Below are 19785 nucleotides of genomic sequence, written 5' to 3'. Positions count from 1 at the left end.
TCACATGATTTCCAAAAGGAGTGGTATTAAACCTCTTCACACAGCCAGAAATCCCGCAGCACAGAGCAACGCAGCCCAGAGGTTCAGGGTTTTTTGTGTTTTTATTTATAACTCCAGTTACAGCAAAATACAGGCTGGCAGTACAGAAAAGCAGCACGCCAGAGAGGTAACGCTCGCTCTGTGCGTCCAGCAGCGTTCATCTGGCTTCCCCGCACCCTCCCGGACCATATCCTGGGGCACTGGTGCGACGGGCAGCGCTGGCAGCCGAGGGGAGGATGCCCCAAACTCAAAAAAATGACCATGCGGCTCTACATTTACAAACAGTTACCTGAAATGAAGCTACTCCCCCCCCCCCCCCGCCCCGCTTACGTAGGAACTGATGAAGAAGGGGAAAAAATTACATTTGTTTCACTTTAAAGGGTGACTTCATTATTTTCGATGCTGTGACGATCCTGAGCGTCCTCGGCGCTCTCCAGAGTTTGATTGCTGTCCTCATCAGGGATCTCAGGCAGAATGCGGGCCTGGCTCTCCCTGCTTTCCGCACTCCAGTGGCTGTCCCCTCTTACACCAGCCTTGCTGTCATCATCTCCTTCCGTCTCGCGGCTGTCGAATTTCTGCCGACTGTCGTTTTCCACGCTCCGGTCGCGCAGCTTGCTGTCCAGCTCGCTGCTGTCCTGCCTATGGCCCTTGGCAGCCCATTCCCCAGTGATGCTGAGCTTCCCTAGGGAGCGGCGGGCAGACAGATCCTCCTGGGAGAGGCGCCCTTGCCGGCTGTCTGCATCCAGGGCGCTCTCATCCTCCTCCTTGGTATCGTACGCAATGACCTGTGTAACAGGGCAGAACAAGAAGGAGCCGTTGTCACTCCTGAGGAACTGGTCTGTCACCAAAGCAAGCTGCATAGTCTGTATGGTCACTCAAAGCCTGAGTAATACTGCTCTGCTGTGGCCTTTTAATGGAGTTGCATGAACCTTTCACATTATGAGAAACTCAAGTCTGATCTTGACCTCAGACTTCAAGTGTGCAAGGACCTTACGATAGTGCAACTTGCAGTATCCCATAGCCTGCAGGAGCAGGCTGCACTCCTGCCTCTGCTTATCAGCAGCCTTCACTGATTTAGGGCATCCAGAGAAAGCAAATACATTCCTTCACTTATGCCTACCTTCCTCCTCCTAATCCTTTTCACAGCTAACTCCCATAAAATGTCTGTTTTCAAATTCATTACCCTTTTCCTAAAACCTGGGTACTATTTACCTGTTTTGCAGCTTTGCGGATTTTGCTAGACTTCACCACTGTGGCTTTTGCCCTCACCGCGTAGGCCACACTGTCGCCTCTGCCAGCGCTGTCGCCTCTGCCAGCGCTGTCTCCCCGGGTGAAAGGAGAGAAGGGTACGGTTACTGGGACGTCTGTGGGAAAACCATCGTCGTCCTCATCAGATTCATCTGTGTCATCGTCATCACCATCAACATCTTCGTGGCTCTTGCTTGATACAACAGGAAAGTGCTGCAAAGCATTTATTATCCATCAGGCAAACGAACATATACAAGACACGCATACTCTTATCTGTCCTGTCTCACCCAGGGCTTATACACTGTTGAAGAGCTAAGGGCACAAATTGCTCTGAATTCGTCTCACCCCACCTGATTCTTTATTTTATTTTGGGAGAGCTATTACCACAAGAACCACATTGGGCTGCCATTTTGCCATTCAAATCACTTACCGCTTGTACTGGGACATCCACGCTTTCTTCTGAAGAGTCTAGAGTCTGAAAATGACAGCAAACTCACTATTAGGATGCTGAAGCATGTACAATAGAGCTGATCGGCATGTTGACTGCTCTTTAAGCATTTAATCCTAACTTGCAAATCTCGGCACTAAGAGATGCTCTTCTTTCTCTTCCAGTTAGTTGCACATACCTGCTGAGCCAGGTCATTCTGTGTGTGCTGCAGACTCTCCCAAGACTGAGAATTCACATGTTTGTGGTGCTGTCTGTGTAAGTGATGGCTCCTGGGATCCTTCAAGAGAAGGAAAGAAAGGCTTGAGTCATATCTAACAACCATCGTTTCAAATAATTCTCAGGTTCTTTTCCCAATAAATATTTATCCCCCATATCATGAAGACTCTTAAGTTAAATGCAGTAGCTGATTCTCAGAGTAAATAGCTGATTTTACATGAGCAGTAGCTGGCAATGGAGTATAAATTAGATAGCTATATACAAGATCAGTACCATTTACTCATACCACTGCAAAAATTCATGGGAAGTGGATTGAAGTGCTCTTCCAAACCAAATATTGCCATCTGATCCACACTAATGACTGTGGGTTATAGCAGTTACACCATGCTACAGTCCTTTTCTCTTTTTAACGGACAGCTTACACATTTTTCATTAAGAAAAAAAGGTTTCCAGTGCTGGTCCAGAGATATAACTGTGATGCGAGTCCACAACCAGGTACCAGGATGCCTAATGTGGCAAAAGTCTACTGAATTCAGTGGCTCTGTGCTTTAGCTACCTGAGAAACTGGCTCGTAATAGCCAGATGAGGACATGTTCTGCAAGCAGCTCCAATCATAAACCATATATCAGATAATGTGTATTACAGGAAAAAATAATTAAAAGTATTTATTAAGGAAAATTAATAGAAAGACAAAAAGAGCTTACGTATTTTTCTTCAGAGCTGCCAGAAACAGCATGCTGCTTGGATTTACTCACCTTGAAGGGAGAAAATTAAATTAAATGAAATTATTTTTGCTAACGTGCAAAGGGAATATGTGATGGCTAATGCACATTGTGATTTACTTACTGGCCATGCAGCAACAATGCTGATAAGGCATAAACACAGGACTGCCACCTTCATTGTGATGTTTTACCTAGAAAATGTTTTGAAACACTGAGTCAACGATGTAAAATACCACCAAAAAAAGCCACATGCTTTTGCTTCCTTCTGGTGTTCTTCACCATGCCAAGACCAATCTTTTTCATCTGTCTTCCATCACCACACCCAGCCCATTTTTAAATGACTTAGCAACACAAAAGCTGCAAGAACTTTAAAACCAGATATTGGAAAGTACGGAGAGTAGCCACACTGAGAGGGTGAGCAGACTCCTCTCATCTGCTGACTTGCACTGGCAAAAGGAAAAGCCTTCTGAAAAACAAAGAACTGTAAAGATGATATTAGGTTTATCATGATTCCTTTAACATCATTTTGACAGAAGAAACAGGATAAGATAAGCCCAGCTGAGGTTCTCGTTTCAAGTATTTTAAAGTAACTAGTTTTCAGGGTTATTAACTGGAGTCACTATGAGTAAGCTCCATTTATATGAGCATAAACTGCTTTTATTTACAGATCTTTATTTTCACCTGCAGAAGTTTGAACAGAACAACCTGTGTTTCCAGGCAAGAAATGAAGCGAAATATCTGCTCACATTGCAGTTTTAGCAATTTAATAAATGAGCGATTCCCGATTAAATTAAGATAGTACTGAGCTACAGTAAATTTTGGTGCGGACAGACCACTTCTCAGGAAAAGCAACATCCCTGAGAAATTAAACAGGTAGACTTTTCACTAACCTCCTCCTAACACCTATCAGCACACAGATTTTAACTGGCAATTACGTATGGTACCCTGCTTCCCTAAAGCAACCTTGCTCCTGTAAAAGTAGACCTTTTTCTGCAGAGAAACGTCAAACGCCCTTGGGCAGTGAAGCAGTTTTCCAGGATCACCTGTCCAAAGCTTCCTTAGCTAGAGCTGCAGACAGAACAGAACATGTCAGGTAAAAAAGAAAAAGGCAAGAAAAATTACCTTTCTGGTGCTGGAGAAGTCAGCTGCAACAAGAGCTCTCTTAGTGATCCCAGCAGCAGCTCAAACCGCTTGGCTCCCAGCAGCTCTGGCTTTCTCCCCTCGTCCCCCGACTGCCTGACATCTCCAACCTCGGGGAATTTAAATGCTGTCCCAGGCACGGCCACCAATCCCCATGTGGCGGAAAAAAGATGAGGTCATGAGGCTCCTGGCCACCGTCCTGCCCACGTTCTCCTACACTTCCCCTTTGGCTTTGTGGCTTTTGAAGCAAACAAACACTACTCTATGGTTAAAATGTTACTTATGGGCAAGACCATTAACCAGCAGGTCTGTTGAATGCACAGCATTTGGTATCGTGTAGGAGGACTTCAGGGCACATCTACCTTCCTTTTGCAAAAGGCAGAGCCCAGTTTCCCCGAAACCTTTCCTGCCCTGTTCTGTAGGGGGTAGGAATGTGTAATGTGTGCAGGAAGAAGGAGACTTGAACATAAAGTCTCCCCAAAAAAGTGTTCATACTTCTGAAAAGTGGTACATTTTCTCTCCAGTGCATACATGTTGCAAGGGGAATTGTGAAGACACTATAAAATATGGCCTTTTGACTTTTTGGTTTTAACTTGGTCACAAAAAAAAAAAAGTTTGTCTCAATAGGCATTTTGCATCCAGAACCTTGTTTAGAAAGGTATACAAGAGCCACTGATAGTCCAATTAAAAAGAGTTTTTGCACATTTTTCAGAAGTTCTTATTGCTTTTCTATTAATTTGTAGCCCCTCTAAGTCTTTTTTATTTTCATTCACTCTCTCAGGTGGTTTGGTTGGGTCACCTGCTACAGATGCCTGCTGCACCAAACCTCCAAGGACCAGATTTCAGATATTTTTCTAGATGAAAAAAAGAAAAAAAAAAGGCAGCTACAGCTCCAATATGAATACCACCGTGACTAGCAAAGGACATCATGAGGTGAAATTCCACATCTGCTATGGAGCAGTGCATTGGCCTGCTGAGGGGCAACAGATGGGCAGATGCTGCCCCATCCATGATGTGCTGTAAGACTCTCAGACCCTCTTCCATCCAGCGTTTCTTTAAAATGACAACGAGGTATCAGTCCAACACAGGAAAGCATTCCAAGCAGCCCTTTTAGAAGACAGAATATTTGCAACTGTTTCAAAGCAGTTATCTTTCTCCTAATTTCTGATACCCAGCTAGTGTTGTGTCCTTAGTCAAGCAGCAATTAAACAGATGTCTTGATGCCCCAGCCCATGTTACCAATTATCCTGTGCTTACTAACAGTTCTGTGCCATGTTTAGAAACACCACGAGAAACATACTCAAGTTAGCTCAGCAGCTGCCTATCGTATCATCACATGGATCTATCTAAATATATTTTAGAGCTGAGATCAGCAATAGTTAAAAGTTTAACTTAGTCTGCTTAATATTCTAATACCTGAGTAGGTGGATTGGTTAAAAAGATAGTATGTCATTAGTAGTCCCGCGTGTCCATAAACCGCATATGTGTCCACCTGAATGAGGACTATCCTAGCTTTTATTTTTGGAGCTATGTGATCATTATTGCTTACTAAATCAGGAAAGACTTTTCAAACAAAAAAGCCTTCAGTAACTAGGACTTCAGCAGTGTGATCTTCTGCAGATTTAGATGGCTTGTATAATCTCCGCAGCTCAGTGCTTCTGAAAACCAGTCAGTCTACAGAAGCTCTTGAGTGCAGATGCAGAGCTGTAAGTGGGTTCTAGCTAGACGTTTAGGCTTGAGCATTATGTAGTAGCTGATACACCTAGATTGCAATACACTGTGATTAGTAACTGCTTCAAAAGGCCACTGTGATTGACACCAGGGAACCCCAAACCAGACCCTTAGGTGGCCAAGTACCTTTGATCTCAAACACCCATGGACATGAGCAGTGCAACTTGCAGCTTCCCAGCACTGGCAGGAAAAACAAAACAAAACAAAACAAAACTAAACAAAACACCACACTTCCATCTGCCAGAACAAGAACCTGAGACACAGAGAAGCTCAGTGGCTCACACCACTGAATGCAGGACTGGGTATGTCACATCCTGCTCTCCTGTCGTACCCACACATACACTGGATCAAATTTGGAGCCTGAAAAAATCAATTTTCTCTACCGACAATTCATCAAGAGACACAGAACTGAATAACATAGTGAAAAATTCCCTAGAGCTGTTGCCTGATCAAAACAAGAACCTTCCAGCACATGCAATTTGCATAATGGTATATTACTGTGTATCTGACTTTCAGGAAAATACATATAATGTCAGGACTTGTAAAAAACCTGGTTAACCAAGTTCAGCAGCAGATGTCAGTCATGCTGATGGAGAAGCTCAAAGCCTTCAGAAAAACAAATTTCCTGCAGTTTGTTAAAGACCTTCCTGTACAGGTCAGTTATCACTGTGGCTTTTCAAGGCAAATGTTTTGCAAGTACCTAGAATGCTTGTCGCCCAGCAGAGACACTATGTGACCCCTAGGGAATTGTTTCTGGCAAACAACTGATATTTTCAGTGTGCTTAGCGATGGCAGCATTTCTCAGTACTGTTGCCAAAGCTATATGGTTGATTTTGTAAGAACTGAGGAACAACAGTGATGTTTTGCCATAATCCAGAAGCAGGACGTGAAGAGACAGTTATTACTAAATGGTTTCATTTTATGCAGGATCAGCCAGTACAGAGCTGTAGTAAATTTAGCACTTGTCTCATGCCCGTCATTATGTGGTTATTCATCCTGTAAATCATTTCATCTAGCTGAGAAATCCTTTGCCTTGGTTGGAGGTAGCACTGTCTCATTCTCCCAGGGATAAGGAACAAGCAGGGCAGAAAGGGGGGAACTTTCACCATTTTCACTTCCCACGTGAAGATGCCTGATTCTGGAGAGAACACTTGGCTGGCAGAGGCACAGCAGAAGCGACTTGCTCGGATTTGTACAGGTGGGAGGATACATGATTTCAGCTTCCACGAGCTGTTGGGGTCTGTGTGGAACACAATAGTGACAGGCTGTAATTTGTTGCACATAGGTACATTTTCTGCTCAGCTACCCTGTCAAACAAAGCTTTTGACCACAATTTCTTCCATCTTGGGCTGCACTAGGAACATGTGGTTAGGCTGCTGTTTCATGTCACTGAGAAGTGCTATCGGTACAGGCTCCAACACGTACCTCAGATCTTGAGCTGAGACATCGGTGCGATGCCTGGCGATGTATCCGGCCCCCATGGGAAGTCCCAGCCTGCCTGCAGTGACCTGATCTTTCAGGACAGACGGCTTTTGTTTAGGTTTGTTCACCAAAAAAAACCCACCACAGTTCCTGGGGGAGACCAGAGCAGCAGCATCTGTCTGGCAAACACCAAGACTGGGAGAGAGAGATTAATTTCTTCAGTGGCATAAACAACACTATCTAGTGAAAGCCCCAAAAAACCCAGCTTGGCAGTGCTCTTATAAACTCTTAACTTACAAACTGTTTGCAGCTAGAATGTCCCAAAGAAAAGCAGACTTAATAAACAGTGTTTTCTGTGAAAAACAGATGAAAATCAAGAGTTTCTTGCATTGCTACCATAAAATACTCTTGAAAAGTACCTTGGAAACTGAGAATGTCAGCCGGTATTATATATCCCCAAAAGCCCTTGAATTATCCCAGTTAAAGCTTCAAAAGTGCAGAAAAGCTTACATTTGACACCTGGCAGGCTTCAGAAAAACCTTCTGCTTCTTAAAGAGACTACACAGACCACAACAGCATTCGTGTCCAAGCCTAGGAGTGCACTTGACATGCAGAAGGAATACATGTGTCAGAGCTGTTTGATAAAGAAATTACAGGAGAGATGTGCTCCGTGCACGTGTGAGCAGGGCACCCCAATAACTCACGCTGTGCAGCACAGCCGCCTGTCTCCTGCTCTGCACCACTGGGAGCATTTCAAAAACAGAGCAGCAATCAAACCAGCAGCAGCAGCAAAACCCTTCATGCATTGACAGGGCAGCTCAAAACAATGTGGGGTCCGTGACCTTCCAGTCTCCCCATCGCTTCTGTTTTGTAACACCTAGTTGGCAAGGTGAGCTCCATTTAACCCTTATTCAGACAATACAGGATGTTATGGTTTCTTACTTTCCCTAGCCGTTCGTGGGTGTGTTGGAGGACTAGGCACACCATGAACCTAGAGCTGTACGAGGTTCTTAATCAGGACAGAACAGAGAGTTTCTGGGCAACAACCCCACCGTAAGCAGACAGCATATTAAAAAGTGCCAGTGTTTGACAGATAGCATGTTCCTATATTCTGCGCTTATTTCCTAATAAGCTAAGGAGAGCCTGCTCTGTCTTCTGAGACTGGTTGCTACCTGTTGACATTATCAAAGGCCCTTTTTTTTAGGAACAGCTTTGGAAACTGAAGGAAAAATAAATATATTGGAGGAAGTGTCATGCAGCTGTGGCTCACAAACCCTGGAGGCTGAACAGCCTCAGTCAGATCCCAGCTTTCATAGAGGCCAGAAGCTGCTCTCACTACAGCATAAATACAGTCCAGCTGTCTGTAGCTTCCTAAGATGGAGCCCTCCTGACATCTCCTCCCTTGACTAGAAAAAAAATTCTGGATCTTCCTGTTGAAATTCATGGATTTTATTACTGAAGTCAGTGGAGCAGCAGGAATTAAACCGGCACAGAAACATTACGTTATTTTCAGGTCATCACAGTTACCAATGTGAAGAACAAAACTCCAGATACTCCAGTGCTGCTTTTGTGACTGCATTTCAGCTCTGAATTGAGAGAAAAAAAATTGCATTTTTTTCAGTTGGAGAAATTAATAAACGCGATAATAGTCTGAACTAGTATTAGACTGGTAGTCTGAACTACTACTAAAAGCAACCAGTGAAAGTATAACATATACAGCATACCTCATTTTTTCTTGATTGTGCCATTTTGTGATGTATGTAACCCTCAAAAAGTAAACGTTTGAGAGAGGGAGAACAAAACTTTCAGCATCCCAATGGGAGCTGAGCTCAGTCTTAAGATGCTGGCTCCGAAGCCTGAACCCTGCCGCAGAGATAACGCTCCAGAATGAAGGAATGCATGCAGGGTGGCTGTCCTTAACTCCTTTATGTACTCATAAGAAAGTGGCCATCAGCTGCCAGCTCAGGGCTCACAGTCCAAGTACCGAGGGGAATTTAATGGTAGGAAGCAGCTTCACAGAAGACTGCTTTACAGACAAGCATTGCAAAAACTTTGTGACAAGTTGTTTCCTTCTCTCCCCACTCAGTTCCCCATTTCCTATCCTACTGCAAAATTTTCTCCTCCTAGTAAGAAAGAACTTTAATGGAAACATCTGAATATGCAGAATGGGTATGGAAAGAACAGCATCTTCTTGCTCTGCATTGTGAAACTGTTGGAAAGTCACAAGACGCCTGTTTCACCCAGTGCAGGAACTTTTGGCAGGGCACCACAGGAACGGTACTGCACACCCAGCACCACTCTGCTCACATCTTCACTAAGCTCCACTGAAAAACCACAAAGAGCCATGTCCTTGCTGCCAGAAATGTGAGAAGCAGAACAGATAACAGCACAAGAGAGAAGGACAGAAAAGATGAGGAGCCAACTCCTCCTCCACAGGCCTGTGCGGGGACAGGAGTTGGACTCGATGATGCTCACAGGTCCCTTCCAACTCAGGATGTTCTGAGTCTATGATAACCGAGATCAGCACTGCAATCCCATACTGCACAATGGCGGACGAGTCCTAACTGTGCCCTCAATTCTTATCACACATCAGCCTTGATTTTGCATTCTGCATAAACCATGTTGAGCTCACGTCGTGTTTGCACACACAACACCACAAGGCTCACAGCACAAGAAGCACAGAGTCCAAAAAAGAGGTCACTACCAATCCCAGAGACAAACCTTTTACAACGCACACTGTCCAAGTGCCTCCTGGAAGGGGTCAGAGCAAAACCAGATAATTTGGAGAGATGCCGGGCATTACACAACACAGGCTCACAGCCTGCATATCTGTGGTTCTCTCTACACAAGACCTCCTGCCTGCAGCCTCTTCTGACTTTCCTGTCTCCAGAAAGTCCTGAGAAGGTGAAGCATGCACTGTACAAGCAGTACAGGACTGCTAGGACAGGTTGTGACCCCGCCAGCGAACCTGACCTCAGACCGCAGGCTGGGCTATGTGCCAGAAACCCTTCAGATTTCACGTGGTTTCAGGTTTTGCCATCTGGGGCTGCTGTGGTCTGAGGTGGGACGGATGCAGAACTGAGTCAGCGTGGAAGCAAACATCTCCTGCGCACTGTGCTCTGGGGTCTGGAGCCCCTGCCAGCCAAGTAGGAGGAAAAACCCATCTGTGGGCCCGACAGAAAGGGAATTAAAGAGCTGGGGACTGGATTTGGGGAGGAAGTAGTTTGGCCGAGAAGCTGACCTGATTTTGGAGAGGGAACAGAAAACCAGCATTCGAGGGTCAAGGCCTCTGCCATCCCAAATGAGTCAGAGAGAGATTCCTCGCAGCTTGCTCGAGCTTGGAGGGGATGAGGCTTGTTTTCCCTCAAAGCCCATCCAGGCGGGAGCTCTGCTGGAACCAGGCTTTACTACAGCAATGAAACATTTTGATTCTGGCTTAGAAAGCCAGGATGCCTCCTGCATGTCAGGATACTTCATCTTAATCGGTATTGGGTAGCCACCTGTTGTACAATAAGCAAGTAGAGAACATCTCTCAGACCCAGCATTTTTTCCTTGTGTTTTGCCTATTAAAGTTGTATTAATATTTTCAATTTTTAAAAATTAAGGTGGTGTGCTTTTTGGTTTTGTTTGGTTTTGGTTTTTTTTTGGCTGGAACAGCCAAACTCACACCTGACAGGTATTACCATCAGCAAGTCAAAAAAATATGTTAGTTTTCCTAATTGTATAGTTTTTCAAGTAAATAGGATAATTGATACACTGAATGGTTCATATGATGGGCAATACAAGTGTCTGGAAAAAAGTAAAAAGGTTTCTTTTGCTTAGAAAGGTACCTCTTTTTGCTTTCTCTCTTGTTCAGTCAGTTTTCTTTTTCTTCCCTGCCTCTCTTTCAGCAGGACTGGAACACAAATATTTTGTTTCCTAAAGTACCTGTGTGCTGTGTCCTGAACTGGCAGCTCATGCTCATGTATGCAGGGCAGGTGCCATCACTCCCCAGATTTGTCACCTCCTGGACCAGCCAGTCCCTGATCCTGCCCAGCACTGAGAACCAGCAGCCCACAATACAGGGGAGCTGCATGGAGGCATGCTGGGCTTGGCTGGCTGGGAGAACAGACAGACAGCCTGCTAGGTGCAGGAACACTGCAGCACACTTTTGGCAAGCCCCTGCTCTGTCCTTCCTTGCTTACCAGCTCTCTTTGGAAGGGAGGTGGCTTTTTTGGAAAATACACAGCTGAAAGATAATCACATCCAGATTTAGGAAATAACATTTTGCATATAATTCCTACTGGCTAGCTAGACAGATTATTGGTTAAGCATGTAGCTATAAATTTGGCAGAATAAATGGCAAACTGTGGTTGGCACATGGATGCAAAGCAGGAAGGAAACTGCAGCTATACATTAACTAGAGGAAAGGAAAGCCTAAGAAACTGGATTGACCAGCAGGCTCTGAAGCAAACAAGAAGAAGGGGCAGCCGATGGGGCAACTAACTCTTGAGAAGCATATGCAGCATCAGGGCTATTTGCTTTAGGAAAAACATTACTGGTCAATAAATAACAAACCAGAACTGCTGTTTGCTCACTGAGTCTTGTTTATCAGAAGGAAGTCAAGTGATTTCTCCTCACCCATGGAAAATGTGAACACAGAGGATGACAAGCAATTTTGGGAAGCAACATCCGTTCTGTATGGAGAAACTTGATCTGCTCTACCCAAAAATAACCTATGTTGAAACACAGCCTAATTCACGTCTAAGCAATTGATTAGACAAAACGAGGAAGCACAACTGTCTGTTGGAGCTGTGTTGGTCTGGCCTCAAGCAGCAGGGCAGTAATGTGGGCTGAGCTGGACTGGAAATCACAGATATAACATTCAAGGCCAGGCTGGACGAGGCTCTGAGCAATCTGGTCTGGGTGAAGAAGTCCCTTCTCATGGCAAGAAAAAAGCACATCAAAATATTAAGAAATGCAAACTACCACAACAAGATTTTTTTTTTAAGTAGCCTTTCATTTAACTTCATGTCTACCATACCTGCTCTTCCCATCCTAATGTTGTAACATGTGACTTCAATAATTTTCGACAAAATTAATATTCATTATGTCTCTAATCTTGCAAAGGTGCTATTGTGGGCACGAGCTTATCCTTATTGAGCGTGCAGTTATTAGGTCCTAGGTAAGGACTCTTAAACACCTTTTAGAAAGGAAGCAACTATAACATTTAATGATTTGCCCATTGTTTATTGGCTCCTGGCTCAATACTGCCCGTGCCTCAGACAAGGAATAGATGCCCAAGAAATATTAAAAATCTCACTGTGAACTCACAGTTATGCTAGCATTTCTCTTAACACACTGGCATCCCATCATCATGGAGATGGAAAGCAGAGAACAATACTGAGGCAGAAGAGAAAAAAAAAATTAACCTGGCCAAGTAATTGCATTCCCTAGCTGTGGGTTTTAAATACCTTTCTTTAACAGGAAGTCTTCACCACAGACTTCAGTGGAAAACAGCTATGTTCACACATACACAGATTGCATGTTGGAGGCAGGCGGAGAGGGCGGCTTTTTTTAATTACGTGGGCTACACAGACACTGCAAATTGAGGCTTAAGCAAGTAGGGCTGCCCCCGTTTCACCATGATATGGCCTGCTGACAATTAGCCTGTCTGCTTGGGCTGCTCTACTTCTAAATCACATCTCCTCTAACCATCTTCTAATTAGACCCACTGCAAAAATCAGACAGAAGGACTGGCTCCAGATACTACTGACCCTAACAGCTGACGTTTGGCTGAACACTGCCATGCAGCAGATTTGCTGCAAGCATTTCTTTTGTTAGTGATAACACTGGCAATGGTTCACTTCTAGGACTGTGCACATTTATTTATTGTGTGGGTTTTGTTTGTTTGTTTGTTTTTTTCTTTATTTCTTAATTTACTTTTTTAAACCACATATTAGGCAGCACAGTGCATTTTCCTAGCCTTCTGATAAGAGGTGGCTGCCTACTCATGCTTTATTTTTAAAGGAATATACCCTCTGATTTGCATTAATATCGTCAAGGTGCCATCAGTTAGTATGCAATGCTCCATTAACAGTCTTGCTAGCACTCTCATTTGCTCACCCCCAGTCATTCCTACTGAACTGGTGTTATTCTGTGTTAAAGCCATTTTCCATAAAATCACATTGATAAGCGCAACTACACCAGCCATCTGTAACTCTAAGAACTAAATTATGCACAGGCTTCCCCATTGTTTCTTGTGGGCAAGAGATTATTCAGGCCTTTTGTACAATTCAACTGCGTGTAAACATTACAGCCTGGCTCACAATTTTCAGTTGTATTCCAGCTTCTCCAGTACCACCATTAACAAGTTATATTCTTTTTTTAAGGGAGACAGCCCTGATGGCAACGTTGGCGAGGTTTTTCCAGCACCCTTCTGCTGACAGCTGAGAAATCCTTCCCAGAACACTGGCTTCTTGTCCTGCTCCAGTTTCGGACTTTGCTACCCAGTAAATCTTTGCTTTACTGTACGGTGAGCAGGTCTGCACCCTCTAGGAAGTGTCAGCTCCCCAAACTCCACTAGGCTGCATGCACATCTCCTGGCTTTCTGGGAATCATAGAACAGCAGGTTGGAAGGGACCAACATGGATCACCTGGTCCAACCTTTCTTGGCACAAGCACAGTCTGGACAAGGTGCCCCAAACCTTCTCTCAATGATCTGCTCTGAACGACAGCAAGTTGACCAAAGCATCTGAGCCTCTGATGGAAAAGGGATTGGAAGCACACATGTAATTTTAAAAATCTAGAAATTAGTACTGGGAGAAACCAGTCACAGTATTTCTCTGTTCCTCTCAATGCAATAAAAACTCCCTCTTGTCCACTCTCTTGTTATCCCACTCCAAGTTTTTGTCCTAGGAATCCAGAGGAACAACATTTTGGGATTTGAAGGAATTAAAACAGAAGTGTGGGTCAGTTCCCAAAGCAGAGGACCCTTCCTGCCCGACACCTGCTCAGCACCTCTGTACGTAGGAAGCTTCATCACAGCTTGCCAGGTTACTCCATGTGGTGGAACCCAAGGGCTCTGCGCAGGGTGCCCACCTTGGTGAGGTCTCACCCATGGACACGCTCCCCCTGGCAGGGTCAGCATCCGTCATGCTGGGTCTACCAACACGCCTTCTGCCCAGGAGGAGCTATTCTTCATGCAGGTTGTTCAGCTATTACTCTCCAAGAAATCTCTTGGTCTGCCTAGGCCCTACTCCAATGAGCGGTGAGGCACAAATTAGGTTCTCCAATGCAAATAGCTGTTGGTTTATTTGTTTGGGTTTTTATTTCAACATAGTGATCTGCCCACAGAACATTCTAGGAAAGCACAAGTGAAACGTTTCTTCTGTGAAATGTAATTAACATAGTTTTCTTCCTGTCGCAAAGTATAATCGCAAATATAAACCAAAGCACAAGAATAGGGTTATTTTGGGCTATGGTTTGTGCATTTCAAAATATTGTGACAAGTTTGGTTTGTCAAACTGAAGACAGGACAGACGTCTCTCTGCCTTCCTGTTTAAGCCCATGGTCTGGGAAGGGCGGCCGTAACCCATAATGACAGCTGGCTCGCCCAAAGCAACTTGTTTCCCCCAATCTATAAATGCAGTTTTCCAAAGACTGAACATATGCCACAACATGCACATGCTTTGTGATCCTGTTCAACATGGCAACCTCCAATCTGGTCTCAAGTAATATTAAAACTTCCATAGAAATAGTTCTGACAAACCTGGTATGTGTGTATGTATATACATATATATATATGTATATACATACACACACTTTCTCAAACACAGCCCACATGAAGATGTGAAATATTCCTTCAAAGTCAAAGAAATGAGTCAAAGTGTCCTCTGCAAAAGCATTTCCTAACTGTGGAAGAACTTGACTGAACACAGGACTGCTGTAACATTTTGCTGTGTATTTGCAATTGCTCCTGAGGTGGCAAAGCATTTAAACACACGTACGGCTGAGCTCCAGGAGCTGTTGAGAGAAGTGGAGCACAGCATGACGTGGCTGCGGGGTCACAGCCTAGGACAACAGTGGCAAGGCATCTCCTGGCCAGAGGTCATTTTACCCAGATGGGTAATTCCCTGCAACGTGTCCCCACATGCAAAACGTATAATCCAAGACAGAACCCAGAGGACCGAAATAACAAATAGTTTACTTGCCCCTGCTCTCCAAACAAGGTCAATCATTAAACAAAAATGAAAAATTGCATTCTGTTGGGGAAAACCTCACTAGTATAAGTAGGTATAACACATGGAACTGGCTTGGATCTGGGCTCAATAGTTAACCTTTCTGAGCCAATGTACTTTAGAAAATTATCAGATACTTCCTACCTTATTTTCTCAAGTCACTGCAGGAATCTACAAGTAAATACTCTGGCCTTCCTCCATATGAAGAGACACTGCAGCACAAGTGTCTTGGCTGAATAAACCACAGGGCAACAGCATTGCACAAGCAAACTCCTCACATTGTATTAATGCTCAGGTAAAGTGACACCAGGCTGGTCTGGCAGGGACCACATGAGAGCAAAACCCCTTTGCCCAAGAGCTCCTCTCCCCTGACACATGAACACGGGAGGGCATCACTGCTGCCCTCTTGTCTCTCTGCAGTGCCTGTCTGTCCATCTGTCCTCCTGTGCCCTCAGGGCCCAGGTGCTCTGGCCAGACTTGTGCATCTTGCAAGTGATAGGATGAGAGAAAATGGCCTCAGGTTGCGCCAGGGAAGGTTTAGATTGATTATTAGGAAAAATTTCTTCATGAAAAAGGTTGCCAGGCATTGAAACAGGCTGTCCAAGGAAGTGGTGGAGTCATCACCCCTGGAGGTGTTTAAAAGACGTATATATGTGGTGCTTAGGGACATGGTTTAGTGTCAGAATTACATTAATGGTTGGACTTGATGATCTTGAGGGTCTCTTGCAACCAAAATAATTCCATGATTCTATCTTAGCAAGAAACTTGTTGCGCCTTCTGCAGCAATAGCATCACCCCCACTGCCCAGGGAGGTGGCAAAGAGACCTAGGGACATCAAGGGGTGCTTCTCCCAACAGCCACGGCATGTGTTAGAAGGCTATAGGAGCACACACGACTAGGCAAAAGCAGTATATGCATGTAGCACATACTTTTAAAATTATTTTTTCCAGATATCAGAAGATATCTAGATATCTACCAGAAGGTATCCCCATCCTACCTGGAAGGTGTTTAAGATCTAAACCACATTTTCCAAAACAAGAGGAGCAACACAGGAAAAGTAAGAGAAGGTGAAGAGAAGGCTTTTTGATTGCCAGGTAATTGCACAAAGGCCAGTGCACAAAACCTGAAGAGCTGCTAGAATCAAATTGGTGCTGAAAGCCAGAAGCCTCAAAGATGTCCCTTCATATGTGTTTTACAATGTTTTGGCCTGTTAGGACGGGCAGCTTACTCTGTTACCACACAACATTGACAGCTAAGGCTCAGCAAGGGTTTTCCTGATGAGACCTGATATTTCAGCCAGCAGTAGGTTCCAGATTACTCTTTTAGCTCTGCTTGTGAATCCTGTGACTGATCTAGCCTTGCATCAGGAACAGATGCCAAGGACACAGGTGCTGAGACTGTTTCTCTCTGCAGCAGATGCACATCCCTGCCTTCCCAAAACACCCTTAAGGTGCTGCTGCCAGAACCTGCCCTCCTGCCTGTCCCAATTCAGGCAGCCTACAGCCAGGCAAGCGCTAGCCTTAGGCAGACACATTTCCCTCTTGCACAAACCTGTGAAGAAAATACAATCACACGCACATAAGTCACTTCCTTCATTAGCCACGCACATGAGGAGGCACCAAATTCTAAACCAGTCCTGTTACTGGGCAAGATCCCACCACGTTTTGCACAAACTCAAGCAGAGTGTTGGCAGCAGGGAGAGCATCTGTGACACCCAGGGATACAGCTGCCTGGGTGGTTCATGCTCAGCCACGGAGGCAACACAGGCGAGAAGGTCCGAGGAGGTGAGGATGCCAAATTTCCCCTTTGTATGTCAAACACAAAGAAAGACAAATAATTTCTGAGCCAGCTCCAGAGGTGTGACAGACCACTTTGCTTCAGTAACCTGTAAGCCTTTCAGCTGGTATTTTCCAGCAGTCTTCCAGTGCTGGGCTGATGGCTTATGAATCATGTTTTCTCTGGCAAATCAGCAATGTAAATGTGTCAGTTCCTGTGGCAAAGGGGATTATAATGCTCTGTTGCTCACCTTAACGAGAGCAGGCTCCAGGCTGAGCAGTGCTTTGCTCTCTTGAAAGAAAGAAGAGGATGCTCACACCAGTCACAGAGCACCTCTCCAGCACGAGGTCTGTTTTCCTGAGGGTCTTTAAAAACAGCACACCATTATAAGGCAAGAACAACCCCAAGTAAGTCTCTCTCAAGCACACAAATACTGAATAACCAGCAACATCAGGAAAACAGAAGTAGCTATCAGTAGGTATTTACATACAAACTGAATTGAAATATACCACCATTTTGCTGCCCGTATCACAAGTCTTTATGGTTTCTGCAAGCAGCAGGGTTAAGAAAAATATGCCATGCCACATACCTTATGCAAAGCCTTCCCTTTATGCCTGCTATACTGACTTGCCACCAGCCCTTGCTAAGGGTCAGAACCTGTGGCAGGCTCTGGAAACACAGATCCTACATGCAGAAAGGGTAAATCAAAACATGCAACATCACCATTCCCCTTCTGCTACAAATCACACCAAGCAATTAGTTAGCAACTGTGGAGGATCAAGTAGAAGCAAAACAAGTAAAATACCTTTTTTTCAGCTCTAAGTACTTGGGTTCCAACTGCACACAGACCCAGCTGTTCCACTCTGAGCCATTTACAGCCTTGGGGCTTTATCTCCCCTTGAAGATATTAGCTTTTGACCTCTGCCTTTGCACCTCCTACAACTCTGAGCACTTAAAAACCTTCTCCATGGCCCTCATGGCTATTGGAAATCTTCTGCAGACTCTGAGAAGCGGAATGGCTGTTTTGAAAACATTCTGACAAAGTAGAACCATGAAAAAACAAAACAGCAAAACAGCACCAAAGCAAGCCCTGTGCATCTCTGTCTCTGGCTTCTGAGCCTAGCATCCCTGGGAAGGGGCCACCTTGCTTGTTTCTTTCAGTGCTCCAGATAAGGCCCTGACACAAAGTTGAGTACTAGCCGCTTTGTCCCTGACAGTAGTCTTTGAATAGGAGGGAAACTGAGTCACATCAGTGACTGGCAAACGGGTTTGTACCCTGGGGCAGAAATACTTTACTGCTGTAATTAAAAATTCAGAGATTTCATCTCAATGCTATCCTAATGCATGCCTTGTTAACTTAATGTCATTTTCTAGTTAGTCATAAACTCTCAGGTAGCATTCATGCCTTTTAATCACCAAGGCTTTCAGGGAAGAAGCAGGGTGCATAGTTTGCTGCTGCCAAACACAACTGGTACCTTCCTTTCCCGTTAGGTGTGCCAGAGCAGACAGCCCAGACAGTCCCAAACAGGACAGCACTCAGTCCCCAGGGCATTGGTGCCGGTTTCCCCACCCAAGGATCGGATGCAGTGGCCATGGGTTGTGGTAGAGAGGATGAAAGCTGCTCCCTTGCCACAAAGCTCTGCCAGATGACACAGACGCCCCCCAATTCCCGTCCATACCCCCAAGTGGAGAAATACAAGACCCCATCCCGACAAACGCCCCCACCTACCAACTCAGAGGAGACTTCTCTAGCTCTGAAACCACAAGCCACAGCAGCCTTCGAGCCACATAAAGAAAAGGCACGGTTTTGTTTTTCAAGTGACCGTAGCAATGCTCTGCTCTTTCCTGGGGTCTGTCCTTTGGTTTTAAATGGCACAGAGCCAGGCAGTCCTCATTAAGCAACAGTAAAACAGCTCTAGTCTAGCACAGCCCCTGTTAAAATCTTACTCCTGGCTCAAAGAACAGGAAGCTAAAAATTAACTACCTCCCTGGAGTACACATCCACAAAAGACCCTTTTGTAGGGCACAGCAGTAAGTGCAGGAAAGACAACATGGGGCGAGGAACGGTCAGGGCTTATGGAGAGGCTGTACTGGGAGAGGAGACATCCTCCTGAGCAGGAAACTGGGAGAGAGTACATACGTGTCATGGCTTGTGTACGACGGCATCTCACCTTAAACATCTTTGGTACCCAGCACTCCATGGCTGGTGACAAGGGAGAGGGCACTTGAGGAGGACAAAGATCACTTTTTCTCCCAGGAGGAAGGCAGGGTTTCCTGCCACCCTGTTCCAGGATGACTTACTCATTGCTGGGAAATGCTGAGAGCAGCAACGGTTCTCCAGATTTTGCACAGCAAATCCCATCTTGCCCCCAGGCATGTGTCAGAGCTGGTTTCCAGAAGGAAGCCCACGCAAGCCAGGACAGCAGCAGGGCAGTCACTGGGTCCAAATGAGGTGACAAAATCATCAGCTGCTCACGTCCCACCTCAAGCAACTTTGCTTCAGGAAATTAGCTTGGAGATCAACATACCAGCCTGTTAGTGATTCATACATTCATATATACATTCATAATATTGATACCTTAACCTGGGTGCATGAAAGCCATCTGTGAAACCCAGGGACCTGTCTATTATCTGCAGCACAAGCCTCTCCTGCTACATGGAGATGAGGTCTGAACAAACTAACCTACAGGTCTAGAATACATTATAAATTATAAGTATGGCATTATAAATATCTCAAGGGTGGGTGTCAAGAGGATGGGACCAGACTCTTTTCAGTGGTGTCCAATGACAGTATGAGAGGTGACGGGCACAGTCTGATAACAGG

The 19785-nt window shown here is 45.0% G+C and overlaps 1 protein-coding gene across 3 annotated transcripts; it reads right to left on the bottom strand.

The window, feature by feature from the left end:
* Positions 1 to 82: 82 nt before the first annotated feature.
* Positions 83 to 18905, bottom strand: SPP1 (secreted phosphoprotein 1). Of its 3 annotated transcripts, XM_065061842.1 has the most exons (9): positions 17767 to 17964; positions 17212 to 17326; positions 3796 to 3940; positions 2798 to 2864; positions 2656 to 2706; positions 1914 to 2012; positions 1718 to 1762; positions 1252 to 1500; positions 83 to 824 (listed from the first exon to the last, which is right to left on the bottom strand). In XM_065061842.1, exons 4-9 carry the CDS (start codon positions 2849 to 2851, stop codon positions 414 to 416), a joined length of 909 nt encoding a protein of 302 aa, XP_064917914.1. In that variant the 5' UTR covers positions 2852 to 2864; positions 3796 to 3940; positions 17212 to 17326; positions 17767 to 17964; the 3' UTR covers positions 83 to 413. The 3 variants fall into 3 exon arrangements, with proteins under 3 accessions (XP_064917914.1, XP_005498549.2, XP_064917915.1); XM_005498492.3 differs by lacking the exons at positions 17212 to 17326; positions 17767 to 17964 and adding an exon at positions 18691 to 18905; XM_065061843.1 differs by lacking the exons at positions 17212 to 17326; positions 17767 to 17964 and adding an exon at positions 6970 to 7161.
* Positions 18906 to 19785: the final 880 nt, after the last annotated feature.

This window comes from Columba livia, chromosome 4 (assembly GCF_036013475.1).
Source record: "Columba livia isolate bColLiv1 breed racing homer chromosome 4, bColLiv1.pat.W.v2, whole genome shotgun sequence".
NCBI lineage: Eukaryota > Metazoa > Chordata > Aves > Columbiformes > Columbidae > Columba > Columba livia.
Note: the sequence above shows the minus strand (reverse complement) of the source record. Positions and strands in the feature narration are given on the sequence as shown.

Bases quoted from the DNA above. Each gene is read 5' to 3' on its own strand.
- SPP1 (XM_005498492.3), bottom strand. From the start codon at position 2,851: ATGAAGGTGGCAGTCCTGTGTTTATGCCTTATCAGCATTGTTGCTGCA. The intron at 1,501-1,717 runs GTAAGTGATTTG...AATGCTTTGCAG, and splicing joins TGGATGTCCCAGTACAAGCG to CACTTTCCTGTTGTATCAAG. The intron at 825-1,251 runs GTAAATAGTACC...CCTGTTACACAG, and splicing joins TCCGCAAAGCTGCAAAACAG to GTCATTGCGTACGATACCAA.